Genomic DNA, 14,892 nt, shown 5'->3' with positions numbered 1-14,892 from the left:
ACTCCGATTCTCAGGGCAATCCTGAGCGGGGCTTGGTAGGACCATACGGGGGTGCACCTTCATTTGTACTTGGTGGCCAGGGGCAATCTCAAAGGCCCAGCTGCTGCATGTTCTCAAATCTAGACCGCATTACCAGCACAGGGTCAATGCCGCCACGCGCCCACACGCCAAGCTGACGCGCAACTCGCGTGCGAGCTGCGATGTCATGGGCCGCTTGGACAGTAGGCACCGTGGAGTGGGCGCAGTTGTAGCGGGCAGCTGTCGCGGAACGGCGAATACCCAGCCAATACACCCATGTGCAACGTGGAAACAGCCCCATCAGTCTGGCAAGCGTAGTGTGCTCCAGGCGTTTCTTGACATGCCATTAACCACCCCCGAGCGTCCAGAGGTAGACTCTGTTGTCTCCAAATAACGCCGTTGTAATTTTCATGCATACGCACTTCAAAAGAACACGTACTGGCACCACGTCGCAACGGTCGCAAGGCCTAGAAGAGCGCCTCGCATCTCGTACCAGTGGCCGAAATGAAGAGCTGCAAGTAGCACAGCAGCAGACTGCAAGCCATGCCCAGGAAGTGTATTGTTGGCCGTATGCTCATTGCGGCAACTCTGTCAGTTTCGCCGAGTCTACAGTGTTCCGCTAGCAAATATGCATAAAGCGACTTGCAGGCCAACGATAGGCGAAGGTCGCGTGGACGCTGCTGGGTCGACTTGGCGGTTTCTCCAAAGATGCCATGCTTGTTCGCTGCCTGCGATGCTGATAGCAATCCGGAAACCCAGCTTGGTGAGGTGTGAAAAAAGAAAACGCAGCACGAAGCTCAGCTCAGACGAAAGAGCGAGCTAACGCCTCAGCTGCAGCCCTGGAATGGGGTGTCTCCACTTGTCAGGGCGTGAGGCTGTAAAATAGTTGACAGCGAGGGCCAAGGCTCAGCCAAACGGTCGAGGCGGCCGTCTTTGTCGATAGTAACTATGAACATGAACTTGAGATGCAAGAGCGAGAAACAGACGAGCCTGGCCATACAAGTGTTTTCCTCGAGGGCTGCAGGGCTGAGGTGGTGGTTGAGGTCTCGATGGGTCTGCGGGCGCGGGATGCATGCCTAGGAAAGAGGCGAGGCGAGGGAAGCGAGAAAGAGCGACCAGGGGCGCTTCGGTGCCGAGCAGCTCGGTCCCGCGGCGGTGACGCACCGAAGAGCAGCAAACACACATCAACAGCAACCAACGTCAAGCGCGCGTGCACGAGGCTGTTCACTCACCCACGGGCCCGAATCCATGCCCTCGCTCCCTCGGCCCTCGCCCTACTAGCACCACCCCTGCGTGCTGTTTCTCACCTGCCGCCACCCCGCCCCAACCGCCATTTAGCCCCGCGCAACCATGGGAGACTACAAGCTGTCGGCCGTCCTGCGTGGTCACGAAAGCGACGTACGTTCCCCTCCGAGTAGGAGCCCCTTTCTGCAGACACCATGGTACTAACAGTGCCCAGGTTCGCAGTGTCGCCTTCCCCCACCCCACCACCGTCGTGTCTGCATCGCGAGACTTCAGCGTGCGGTTATGGAAGCTGCAGTCAGAGAAGCCGCCGAGCTTCGATAGCACCATCAAGATCCAAGGCAAAGAATTCATAAACTCACTAGCAATTGTGCCCCCGACTGCTGAATTCCCCGAAGGCCTCATCGTTTCGAGCGGAAAGGACCAGATCATCGACGTGCGGCCACCCAGCAAAGCCCTCGACGACAACGCCGAAGCCCTGCTGATTGGCCACGCTTCCAACGTATGCGCCCTCGACGTTAGCCAGGATGGGAGATTGATCATAAGCGGAAGCTGGGACACCGAGGCACGAGTGTGGCAGGTGGGAAAGTGGGAAGACTCTACGGTTCTGAAGGGCCACGAAGCTTCGGTGTGGGCCGTGCTTGCCTACGATTCCGCCACTATCATAACGGGTATTTTCACTTCTTTGTCCGTTCAGCTTTGGCTTAGCTGATCGCGTGTTTCAGGTTGCGCCGACCAGCAGATTCGCATATTCCAACCCACGGGTAAGCTCGTACGGTCAATAAAGACAGGAGATGTTGTCCGTGCTCTATGCAGACTACCTCCCAACCATCCGTCAGGTGCGCATTTTGCTTCGGCAGGCAACGATGCTGTTGTCCGACTGTGGACCTTGGACGGGCACCAAGTAAGTGAGTTGCGCGGTCACGAGAACTTTATTTACTCCCTCGCCGTACTGCCAGATGGACGATTAGTCAGCGCTGGTGAAGATCGTACAGTGCGGCTATGGGAGAAGAACGAATGCATACAGACCATTACCCATCCTGCTATCTCGGTGTGGACAGTCGCTGTTTGCTCGGAGAATGGCGATATCGTCACCGGTGCGAGTGACCGCCTCGTTCGGGTCTTTACTCGCGAACCACAGCGATATGCGGATCCTGCCGCTATCGAGCAATTCAGCGAAGACGTGAAGTCCTCCGCCATACCCCAGCAGTCGATGGGCAACATCAACAAGGAGAAGTTGCCTGGTCCGGAGTTTCTCACGCAAAAGTCTGGCACCAAGGAAGGGCAAGTGCAGATGATCCTCGAAGGCAACGGCAACATCACCGCGTATCAATGGTCTATGGCTGCCAATCAATGGGTTAGCGTGGGCACTGTCGTGGACCAGGCCGGTAGCGATGGACGCAAGATTTCGCACAATGGCAAAGAATACGATTATGTCTTCGACGTTGATATCGAAGAAGGCAAACCTCCGCTAAAGCTGCCTTACAACGTATCCCAGAATCCATATGAGGTGGCTCGGAAATTCTGCGAGGACCACAAGTTGCCACTTACGTATCTCGATCAGGTCACGAACTTCATCGTGCAGAACACACAGGGCGCTACGCTAGGACAATCAACGTCACAAGGAGCGGATCCGTGGGGAACAGATGCGCGATATCGGCCTGGAGATGCAGCACCGTCACAGGCGCCACCTCAACCTCCTGCACCAAAGGCCAAGATATTACCTCAGAAAGAGTACCTCGACATTTTGACGGCCAATCACAAGCCGATCTTTAAGAAACTACAAGAATTCAACCAAGCCTTGGTCAATGATGGCAGTAAAGGGCTATCGATGAATCCTTCTGATATCGAACAACTGAGTGCTGCCGTCTCTCTGCTGGAGAAGGGAAGCGCCAAAGACATCGATCCCTCCGCAATAGACCTTATCGTCAAGGCAGCAACAGAATGGCCTGAGGACAAACGATTGCCTGGGCTCGACCTGCTACGGCTCTTGTTCTCCGCCGAAGAGCCGGTCGCTTACCTCACTACAGAGCAGAACATACTGCAACGGCTCGCCAGCTCAGGTGCTTTCGCGCCAACTTCGCCACTGAACAACACCATGATGGCCGTTCGGTCGTTGAGCAACCTTTTCAAAACCGACATAGGCAGAGCCATTGCTGGCGATGAGTTCAACCAAATCCACGAATCTGTGTCCGCCTTCTTAACAACACCCAACAGGAACCTTATCATCGCCATTACCACCCTCTATATCAATTACTCGGTTCTTCTCACTGGCGATAATAACGCCGATCGAGTATTGTCGCTATTGGACGATTTAAATAAGATCCTCCATAGCGCAAAAGATTCCGAGGCCATCTACCGAGCTCTTGTGGCCACTGGCACACTACTTAGCTTGGACAGCGACTTCTGCGAGGCTGGACGAGACATCTTGCAACTTCCTTCCGCCATCTCTGCTGCGGAGAAGCAAGCGAAGGAGCCACGTGTTAAGAATGTAGTAGCTGAGATTCGGGAGCAGCTACAGGATTGAAAAAAATGGACATTGTAGCTTGATTCGACTGAGACGGCAAGGAATGAGTGCATAGGGCTGTAACATATACAGAGGAGTCGCCTTTCAAAATAGAAGGTAGCGAGCATGGCATAGCTTCGTACTGGTATCTCTGCCTTAGGCAAGTCTTATGAGCGACCTGAACATCGGCATTCATGATTTAATGCTGCGCCATACTTTCCCAGGTTCCCCAGTGATGCGAGGCATTAAAAGCATGACGACCTTGTGTGCCCAGTTGGTCTTCTACTCGTGTCTAGCTTAAAGCATGGCCTCCCAGGATATCACTGTCTCTCGAGCACAGCATCCTTCCAAGAGAGTGGATGTAAGTTTATAGAACTGTACTCACACATACGTGACGTTCCGCGTGCACCACCGCTGTAGTGAACATCTAAGCTTACCCTACGTCCACCTTTCATGACGTCGTACTGATCAACTGAAGGCTTTGTTCAATTGGTGATTAATGTATTCGACTATTTCATTTATTGCAATTCTACAGTTGTACCTAGCTGCGATATACTATTGAGGTCGATAGTGGCGTATCCGGGTCACTGGAAGAATGGGTGCCGAATCGTGATGTCTGTATATGCAAAGGCCTATCGTCGCTATCAGTATCTCGAATTGAGCATGGAAATATAGAATTCATCGATATCGTAGCGTTTGTTACCGATGAGGGAGATCAAAGACTTGCAAGCTCACAAGAGTGATGCAGTTGTTGCAGAAGACGTATACAGACCTTGCACCCTATGAAGTCTTTCCGTAGTATGGCGGCGTCCAGTAACACTCCTGCCTCCTTGAACGACTGTCTTTAAACCCCACTAAAGGTACTTGTAATCGAAAATCATCATACCTTGGTGGTTGAGACGCAGGTGAACTATATTTTCCACCGGTTCCCGTATCGACGTATCTTCGTCCTGACCTCTTGCGACAATACAACAAAATATGTCGCGTACGATTTCGCTGATACGCTTAATGTTACCATGTGGGCAAGGGTACTCGGATCACTCCCCCACATCCCGCCTCCACGCGCCTGGCTGCACGCTAAGCTTATAGTGTCCCATCATGACGTGCCGCAGAACATAGGGTCTGAAACTGGCCCATAATTCTCTGTGGATGCGAAAGGCTTAAACTTTAGAAGCGAGACCTGTCATTTCTGCAGAGGACTTCTAGCCTCATCGAGAACCAATAAGAAGTGTACGGAGTAGACTGCGCTGTGCTGTCATTGAAGCGCACTGTGGCGCGACGGGGAAGATAAATAGATAGACCCTGGAGACAAGATGTTAATCGACATGGATAACAAGGCTGACGAGCTGAATGTGCTACATGAGTTTCGATTATTATTAGGATTAGGATCTCAAACCGCAATACCAGATTCTTTGACCAGCGTGTCTGTGCTACTATTTGCACGTTCGGTATCTTTGTTGCTTGTAATTTCCGTCCACTCTTTGGCTGAGACATCTGTTCTCCACCCATTGACTTTGCCCTCGTCATCTCCAACCTGCACTCGGACTTCGGTTCTGACTACAATCTCGCGAATGTTCTCATCGGAGTGATGTGAGTGGCGCGTGGACCTGAGCGCATACTCATTGCGCGAAGTGTTGCCCCGCCTTGCGTGAGAAGTTCCGATGGTAGCATATGGACGTACGCCTGTGGGAATGCTGCGCTTGTGTGATGAGAAGACGCCTGGAAGCCACCTTGTTGCGAGAGGTCGCATGATTGGTAGGCAGGAGCAGATGATACCCACGTTTGATTCCACCGCGCTCCATGTTGCAGCAGGTGCGTTGTCGTAAGTCTGGTCCTTAGATCCAGAGATTGCAACAAGAGATTGAAGTCGCAGTATCGACACAATGCATACGCTGTGTCAACCCAGTCAGCGGTCTGGATTGTCGAATCGCTCACTTGGCAAGGCTTACAAGCCACCGACTGCAAATATGCCGATCAATGCTCCCTTCTGACGCTTGCCCAGATTTAAACCTCGTATGACTGGAATAGGCAGGAGGATGATCAAGAAATCCTGCAAGATGTTCACCCCCGCATTCGTGCTGTGGGTCATAGTCAGTATTTGAGCAAGCCCATAGGACGCGATGTCACGTACAACCACATTGCAAACTGATTTATACATCGCGCTCCTGGTTGCTCCGTCCAAAATGCTTGCACGGGAACGCAGGCAAATATGCTGCCGAGCATCGTCCAGATACCGAAACCTATCACAAAGCCGATGATGACCCAACAAGCGATTTGAACCCACTTTGTGGTGAAGACTCGTCGATATTGTAGCAGTATGGAAGCCTTGGTCAAGATGAGAGCCAGATTGTACGTGAGAAGTGAAGCCCAAAATGCCTTTAACGTATTAGTACAAGTATGCGTGCTTCTCAAAATTTGATATTATACCTGGAGAGATTTCACAGTGTTGTTTGGATCGATATCACTGACATGCTGGCCCATTCCCCAATGTGCCTCTGCTTTTAGTTAGATAGCATTGACATAACAGGAAAAGTAGTACAAACGGAAAGCAATGCAGATGGTCAGACCGATCGAAGACACCTGAACACGTCAGTCCTCAACCTGCTACGTTTGACTGTGAGCTACTCACCATTGCTACAGTGATCATGTAATCTTCGACACCAGGACATCTTATCAGAAAGAATCGTGTGTAAAGACGAAGGGCAACAATGACACCCGCGATGCCCGTGAATGCAGCCGCGACATCAATAGCCCGCCTCCCACGGGGGTTGTCGGAGGACATGGTGAATGCCGCGTATACGGACGAAGGCAAACGTTGTTGTCGATTGTTTAGGAACAAACTCGGTCTTCCAACACTTCATCAGCACAGTGGAGTAAGGCGTGATATATGACTGCTAGCCTCAGTTGCCAAGCCGGTTCGACGACCGAAATCGAGGCGTATCACTAGCCCGAATCTGCCACATGCGCCCCTGTGTGAACGATCGCATGGCTGACCGCAGATCCAGGGCCTACGAAGCCCAGGTGCATGGATATGGTAGTTCGATCACGGCTCTGACTCGAGCCGCTGCAGTCGCTAAGTATGCGGCTAGTCATTGACGCGTTCAGGTGGCGTGGAGGGAGATCGCAGCAATTCTGAGACCGTCATGATACTCTCATGCTTCCAAGTCACATATCGCCTTAGATGGAACTTGGACTGTATACTGGAGCTGAATCGCTGAAAAGCCAAAGTTCAAATCGAATGATGGCTGTTCTCCGCGTCGAACGAGCCTCAACAAAGTTGCGGGGGTGGGGCTAGCGTCCCATATAGCGCTTGATCTTAAATCTTAAATACACTCGATACGCCAGGTACATCCGTAGTTTGCCTCGCATAGATGGTCCCGATCATCCCAGGAGCAAGCCTCCGCAACTTTACTTCGCCATCCAGCCGAAGGAGGTACACACAGTGATATAGCTACAGGGCGCCGTTTCCGCTCCCGCGTCCGATGTATCGCCGGCAACCGATCTTAACGATTGCGCTCATCCACACATACATTGGTGGAAGTAGGTGTGTCCGGTGTGATGGAAGTGCATCGCAATGCTTTCAGAAGCTTATTAGCAGCATGACCAGAAGCATTTAGTGAAGTTAAAAACAGTCGACTGGTTGACCCTGAAAAGTAGGTGGCAGATTGTTAGCCATTTCCGTATTCGTCATTCAGTAGTGACGCGTCGTTAGGCTTCCATCAATTGGTGTTTGGCATCTTCGTTGTCCTCGAACCACCTCGGCAGTGTTTCCAAAAAGCGCGTGGCATCTCCTTTCGTCTCGGCTCAAGGAGGCTTGCGCAAGGAAAGGAGGTAAGTTTTAGCGACACACCATTGAATTCCGGGGTCAAATCCTTCTTGCGCAACTGTCATGTGAAAGCTTATCGGTCGTTTATGATGTTGGGCGTTGCAGGAATCTAGGTATTGACGGGGCGTGGGGAACACTTCCAGCTGGCCCTGCGAGAAATTGCGCCTCACTGAATGTGGTTAGCGTTGGGTGTCGTTCGAATCCTTGTAGACGCAGTACAATGGTTTCGTCCCCGTTGACGATTTTTAAAAATAGCGAACACTCCTGTTCACTGTCTTGAACTGAAGAGATTCTTTATGACATCCTGGCCATTCTTGCTTGGTTCGATCAAAGTGCCAGTGTCGACTCTTTGCGGTTCCTCACTACATATTACTTAGCCTTTTCGAACAAGCAACGTTCACTTTCTCCCAACGGCCGCAAGGAGGTCCCTAATCAGATGTATCTGTCTCTACACAGATTCTCCTCCAATCTTCGGAGTATAGCCTGGGAACCCATCGAACGTTTCTTGCAAGATGCCCCACGATTGCTTTCCATCTGTCGTATACGAGACCCTCTTAGCGAGGCCGGTCGTGTCGAAAGACTGATACGCTAGCGGCACCTATTCCGTTTCCGTGGCGGCATGTTGGCTGTCAGGTCTAGACCCTGAGTGTCGAGGAACCGCGCGTTGCCGACCAAGGAGAAGACCAGCGACGTGTTCGTGTTCGCATTCACAGCATAGACGCGTGCCGCCGGAGGTTGACTTCGATGGATTTCCAGTTCGTCGCCGTGGCATCGTTCTCGTCGGGTGTGTCTGTAATTCATCTTATCCACAATCGCCCCCAAGCTCATATTACGAGATCAGGAATAGACTTACAAGGCCACGCAGCGATGTGCAGAGTCTCAGCCTGCGCCTGCATTTTGAACGTCATACTCGTCTGAAAGTGCTCCCAGCACCCCAAGATATCCCACTGTCCATACGGCGTCTTCAACACCCTCGATTCGTCCATCGTTCCATCTGACGAAGATCTGTTGCTCGCCACCCGAGGGCTGCAGTTTGTTACGCACGAAGGCAGTACCGTTGCGACTGATGAGTGCTTGGCCCATATACAGACACCATTATATCTGTGTGAGAAGGCTTGTGCGATGTAGATCTAGTTATATACTGCGGCGTCGATGAGGCGCGCCCCTAGTTCTGATAGAGAAGAGCGAGAAAGGTTGGGTCGGCAATGCCTTTGGGGTATCTAGAGGCCGGAACGTCAACGTGGTCGATGCGTTCTGGAAGATTGGGAATGGTACCCGGGAAACCAAAGCCCCGGAAAGACATTCAGATTGGCGCCGTTGCTGCTGCGTTCTCCATGAGCTTCACGCCCTTTGCTACGGTGGCGGTTAGGTCTATTGTTTATTAGTGGTATGGGCTAGTTCGCTCGCTCTGCACGGACGATAGCTACTGTCAGGTTCTTGTAGTCTGGCGTAGACTTGTTTGGGGGCGCAGCCGCAGCGCTGAGCAGCAGAACAAGCGATGAGAGGAACATCTTCCCCATGGATGCCTCGACTGATGAGTAAAGATTCTATCGTATATTGAAAGAACTTCCTTGCTAGATTTTCACGCGTCTTATACGGCCCGGTCATAGATGTCACGGATACCAAATACCATGCAACCAGAGATCTTCACGACCGTGCAAAGCGCTGCTATCTCGAATCACCGTGACTTGCTGGATGAGCTCGCAGTGAGGCCGGTGCATGTAGGTCGCTTTTGTTGTGTAATGTTTTTCGTGTATTCGGATGGGCGTGGATTGGGAAAAGCTGTTAATCCTGTATCTGCGAGAATGACCATAATTCGCAAAGGGACAATCTCATCGCTATTCGGGACGAAGTTTCTCTGAGAACTTACCTCAACCTGAGAGACCTCCATCACTCTCACGTCTAGGAGAAGCAGTACACCGAAAGGGCCGCTAGTGCCGATAGGATGCCGTCAGTACCGTTTCGTGGTAAGCTTGAAATTGTGTGGTGCACCATTATTACCACAGCCCAGTGCACAGTTCCATAGAAACCCCATAAGCTTTGCATAATAATTGGTGAACTCTCGATGGAATCGCTCGAGACATGTACTATCGACCAAATGACGTTGTTGATCACGTTAAATTTGTCAAGCATCGAATGTTGACTTACTTGAGACCGGCCAATTAGCGAGGTGTATTTGCCATTGTAAAAACTTATATGATGCGATGTCATCGAATCTGAACACAATCAACTGCACGTATTGCAGCTCACTGAGCTTCCGTTGGATGGGTTGCAAAAGCATCGGCAAACGGAGATGTTGACTGTCAAAATCAGGATAACCGGTCCATCGCTGATTGAGGCTCCATCGCGAATTAATTCTAGCGGAGAATATGTGTCAGTAGACGTTGAAAGGGCTGCACCAAATTGTTGGGGTCCAGCATTAGGTCTCCGGGAAAGGGACGAGGTACGGCATCCGCTGCGGCACTTTTCCAGTGACCCAATCAAACACCTGGGAGCCATGTCTGCGTATGAAGCCGACATTGAAGCGAGCCAACGTTCGCGAACGATCGATTGAGCAAGAGCGCAGTTCTTATTTGGAAGGATGCAGTATTGGCTGGATGGTGTACGTACACTGAGGTGAGGACGGCTCGAACGCGCAAACAAGAGATGAATGACGTCACCGTAAGTACCAACGACATCATGATTTCTCAATTGCCTACAATACTTCTTCTGGATACCTCTGAGACTGTCAAACCCCTTGTGTCATATTCCTCAATGAAGTCACGCCGAATTTAGCTCTGTAAATATTCGCAAGCCGTGTTGAAGATGTGGTATTCGATCGCGCTTTCACTGTTTACGGTATAGCGCGAAATGTGACGAGCAATGCTCCTACCTTTATGCTCACGGCTTATGCAGAATTGTAGATCTCTTATGATTCTATGTTGATTAAGCTACATTTTGACTCCTCTAAGGGATTCCAATATCGGAGCATCACGAAAGCAACGACTGAAGTGCGTCTTTCCTTGACGTCAGGACCGCGACGAGAAGCTGTCATGTTGACTACATTGATGATTGGGGTTAAGCGTAGTCATAGTCCACTTTCTCAATACGGCGTCTCTTTTCGCCTCATGGAGTATGCAATCCTATGACTACTCCTACTACAATCACTCAGTCAAATATCGCGGTAGCACCATCACGCACATTCTGACACCATCCCAAATTTCCGAACCAAAGCCAGACCCTCCTCCATCGCAAAGCATTAAAAATTTCGATGTCAAACAAACACGAGCAGAATGCGGTAGACGTGAAGCAGAAGAATGGTGTGTCCCTGCCTCCTCCGACATCGCCTTTACCTCTTCTAACCACCTCCAGTCTTCCACAAACCCCTAACCCAACATTCTCACCCTTCCACCGCGTCTAAAACCTTGCCCTCAAGTGTCACCGCCGGCTTCTGTGACTCTGCCTCCCCCTCGCCGCCATCCTCACCGCCTCCTTCATCGACTTCTCCTCCAAGAACGGTCTCGATCTGCGCGGCGCAGGTGTAAAAGACGGCTCCCGCTACTGCATTGACACCGCATCTTGGAAGAAAGCGGTGGACGGTGGGATAAAGGATGCGAGGGTGAAATTGGAGGCTACGCATGAGAGTGCGCTGGAGAGTGTGGACATCAATGAATTGAGGAGGTGGGCCGCCGGGCAGGATAATGATTTCGGAGTGACGTGGCCAAGTGATGGGAAAACTGAGGGCGGTCTGGCGAGGGACAGTGGAGATCTTGGAGGAAAGGAGCCGAAGGCATAGAGTGGAAGAGGAGGTGAAGGGGATGTTTACAGGTGGCTGTGTGGATGCATTGGATGATGGATGCTGCGTGTGGGGCCGGTACCACAGAACCGTATTCAAAATTATATCATCAAGATAGTGACACGACTTGCTGGTAGAATCAAGGAGGAGTAATTTGGAAGATGCAAAAAGATTAGGGAAACGAGATGCTGGGGAAGTGAACACCTTCACGAATAACTTGGGAATGTGGACATAGCCGATGAACATAGGCATGCAAGTCGACTACTACTCAAGGAGTGACAATTAAAGAAGTTCGGGCTGTTTTATTCGAGCGCTGTGGAGGGCCTATTGAGCTTCGCGTAACCCATGCGAACGCTCAAGCGCGGTATATCAGCAAGGTCATGCCAAACTTTCAGCCTCTCCACAGTTTACTTTCGACTTACTCTTCCTTTAGTGGGATGATATAATCTACAATCTAATCCCCTACATATATGAAAATGGACACCGGCTATATGGGTATGATTCGTGTTTCAGCCTACGGCGTGACTCCGCGGAAAACTATGGCAGTGTGCGTCGTCGGTCTGCATGCCTGCTTTCGCAGTCATAGTCATATATACTGATTCTCATCACCATCACATGTTGTAAATCTCTAGGAAAGTGCCGAGCGTCATTAAAGAGTATGAAATTTAAATGCGGCGGCAGTACAAGAGAGTAACAAGGGCAGAGGTGAAGTGTCAGCGCTGGGCTGGGACACGTTTAAGGCTACCATCTCTATTATTCTCACCTAGCTTATGGATCGATCTAATGGCCTTTGCATCTCCAGTCTCGTGGGCTCTGTTGTTTCGAGTGGCTTCTCGATGCAGCACTCTACGCTTGCCACGCCGCGAACATGGACAGAGCAAGAATAAATAGAAAAAGGCTAGAAGTCCATTGTTATTAGGTGTTCGTCCACTGTCGTTGCGCCTTCCTACTGTGCGCGGGTGCGCATTCCTTACGTCGCATCACGCATTCCTTTAACCTCTCGCTTTCCGCAAACCACCAACTCCCGCATCCATCGCCCGCACCTCCGTTTTCGACAGCTTTCAAGCAGGCGCATTTAAGATATAGGAAATAGGCTGTACATCATGTACTACCCACATCACGCGCGTCACCGTCATCGCGCGCAAGCACCTCGCACACAGTTAAAAGGCACGCTTCATCCTTGAGCATCACATCGAAGTACTTTTATCAGTCGAGCATTGACTACCATCAACATTACGAATACAACAGAAATAGTCTGCCATGTCAACAGGACGCTCAAACGCCGTGGACGCTCTTCCGCGCGCCTCATTCCTCACATACTTCCGTACTTCAAGCCAACCAGAGCGACGCACAAGCGAATACTGTCAGCGAGGACGCACACCATGTAGAACGCACTGCTCGCGAGCACCGCTTCTGCCACGTATACCCGAAGATGCTATAACGGAGGAGAACGCAGACGAAGAGTCGCGGTTGGGTAACTGCGAACACTTTGACCACTGCGAGAACGGCGAGCAGAACGAGAACGAGAAGGAGTGGGAATGGTCTGACATACTCAGCTTCATCGGGTACACGCTGCTAGTCTTGCTCATCGTGCTCAATCTGAACTTTCTTCTGAGCGCATACCGTTCGAATGCTGGGTTGATGAAGTGGGACGGCTGGGGAGTGGATGGTAGTTCTTCTGGTCGCGAGGTGAGTGAGAGAATAGTCTATGAAGGTGGTATGCTGCTAATGAATGTAAATAGATGCACTTCTGCCTCGCTGAACAGAATCGCTTAGCACCGACTTCCCGCGTATGGCGCTACGTACCCAGGGACTCGTACTCTGGCTGCACGACGAGAATTTTGACGATCCATGCGGATCCGACCGAGGAACACAAGCTATTCACAGAAGACATTATCGCAGGAAAGGCTGCACTGTAGGCCAGTTGTAATCACTCGAGAGGCGAGTTCCAGCGCGAGCCATCTGCAAGGAATAAACACTTTGATGGCGATGATGACTTGGCCGAAGAAGGAGTTTTGGGTCGGAAGGCATAGCCGAATCAGCAAATGGCTGCATTGATAAGGCTAAACAGTATAATATAGGAACATTATACGTATATTGCAAAACATCTACTTCATATTCCATAGTGGTGTTAAGGTTGTGACTTGATCATATTGCGCTGAGGTGTTTCAACCGTGAGGATTTGATCGATGTTCCATTAAGAAAGATGACACGGATGGCTGAGCGTTCGGGCGTAAATGTTGGTGAGCAATCCTGGAGGTTTCCAGAGATAAGACAAATCGGCGTAAGCTCTGGCTTGATTCCATGTAGTGGACATGAAAAATTCTTCAGCCGCTCTGCGGAAGATGAAGGTATTGGTGGCGTTCTGCTGCAATCCATTCAGCGCCTCATTGGACTGATTCCTTGCGTGAACCAATTCTCGATTAATTGGTAATGTTCAGGTGACACTTGGCCGACCAGCATTATCCGTTCCGGTTTTGAAATGCTGTTGGTTAAGATGCGACAACGACGGTTGCAGTCCACGGCTTGTAGTTGGTTACAGTCTCCAGCACTTCGCGACCAATCTCAAGGAAGTAATCAATCGTCTTCATGAAAAAAGGGCAAATCACAGGTTGAACAGTGAGCCCATGAGTTGCGGCGAAAGAGACAAAGTTCAAACAGTCCACAGCATCACCCCGGTTGGCGTAGCACCTCCATGCTAGCGAGAGATTTGGCATACGTGTTAGATAGAGAAGCCACGAACAACGTTCCCGGAAGCTGTTGATGCATGCACAACGACAATGACCACTGCAAGTGAGAAATGGGCAACGGCATATTCAGGTCATAAGAACGATCCAGGCGCAGTATTTACAGATCTCAGGTTTTGATTCGCATGCTAATGATGCCTGTGGCAGAAGTAAACATTGGAGGTAGTCAGCCTTTGGAGTAGAGAGGAAGCTTGACACGTCAAGCAGCCATCTAAAGGGTGTCCCGAGAGTGCATGCGAACATAACTCTACTCTGTCATTGACAATAAAATGCGCCGTTGGTTTTGTGAATCAAAACTATCTACAGCTTTGTTCTTATAGCCGAAATACGACCATTGCATCAGTTGAACCCTGTTTGAGCAACCTGGGTATGTCCAGCTGTATCTAGCATCCCCATGCACGCCATGCCTGCTTCCTCCTCACGTATGCCGCATCGAGTGTGTGTCCGGTACGCAAAGAGACGGCTCGCGAGGAGGTGGTGTCAAAGGATCCAGTATCGGAAGGGTAATAGTTGCAAAAGGTATCTTTACCTAATTGTAAGTGCTCGCGGATACGTGTTACTTCAAATCATCTGGAATGAGTTTCTGTATGCAGCTTCATCGCATTAGTGACGTCCTTCGTGAACCTATCCATGTACTCACTGCTCAAGAATGCTTTTTCGGCTAACTTCTTCTTTTCGGCCGATGTCGTCTTGGACTCTTTCTGTAGCAGAGCGTCCGTTGAAGCAGTTGAGTCGGTCGAGGTTCGTGATGTGTAGATTGGAAGCTTGTCCTTTTCGG

At 50.7% G+C, this 14,892-nt stretch overlaps 2 protein-coding genes across 2 annotated transcripts; both read left to right on the top strand.

The window, feature by feature from the left end:
• Nucleotides 1–1,368: 1,368 nt before the first annotated feature.
• Nucleotides 1,369–3,787, top strand: lub1 (WD repeat protein Lub1; the record flags this gene model as incomplete). Its single annotated transcript, XM_056215933.1, has 3 exons — nucleotides 1,369–1,416; nucleotides 1,478–1,931; nucleotides 1,986–3,787. 3 exons carry the CDS (start codon nucleotides 1,369–1,371, stop codon nucleotides 3,785–3,787), a joined length of 2,304 nt encoding a protein of 767 aa, XP_056070180.1.
• Nucleotides 3,788–12,627: 8,840 nt separating this feature from the next.
• N0V89_007167 (uncharacterized protein) lies at nucleotides 12,628–13,286 on the top strand (the record flags this gene model as incomplete). Its single annotated transcript, XM_056215932.1, has 2 exons — nucleotides 12,628–13,056; nucleotides 13,110–13,286. The coding sequence occupies 2 exons, from the start codon at nucleotides 12,628–12,630 to the stop codon at nucleotides 13,284–13,286; spliced, it is 606 nt and encodes a 201-aa protein (XP_056070179.1).
• Between the last annotated feature and the right edge of the window lie 1,606 nt (nucleotides 13,287–14,892).

This window comes from Didymosphaeria variabile (assembly GCF_027946475.1).
Source record: "Didymosphaeria variabile strain IMI 356815 chromosome Unknown scaffold_5, whole genome shotgun sequence".
NCBI classification, from domain to species: domain Eukaryota; kingdom Fungi; phylum Ascomycota; class Dothideomycetes; order Pleosporales; family Didymosphaeriaceae; genus Didymosphaeria; species Didymosphaeria variabile.
The sequence above is the reverse complement of the archived record's forward strand: the minus strand, read 5'-3'. Positions and strand labels throughout refer to the sequence as shown.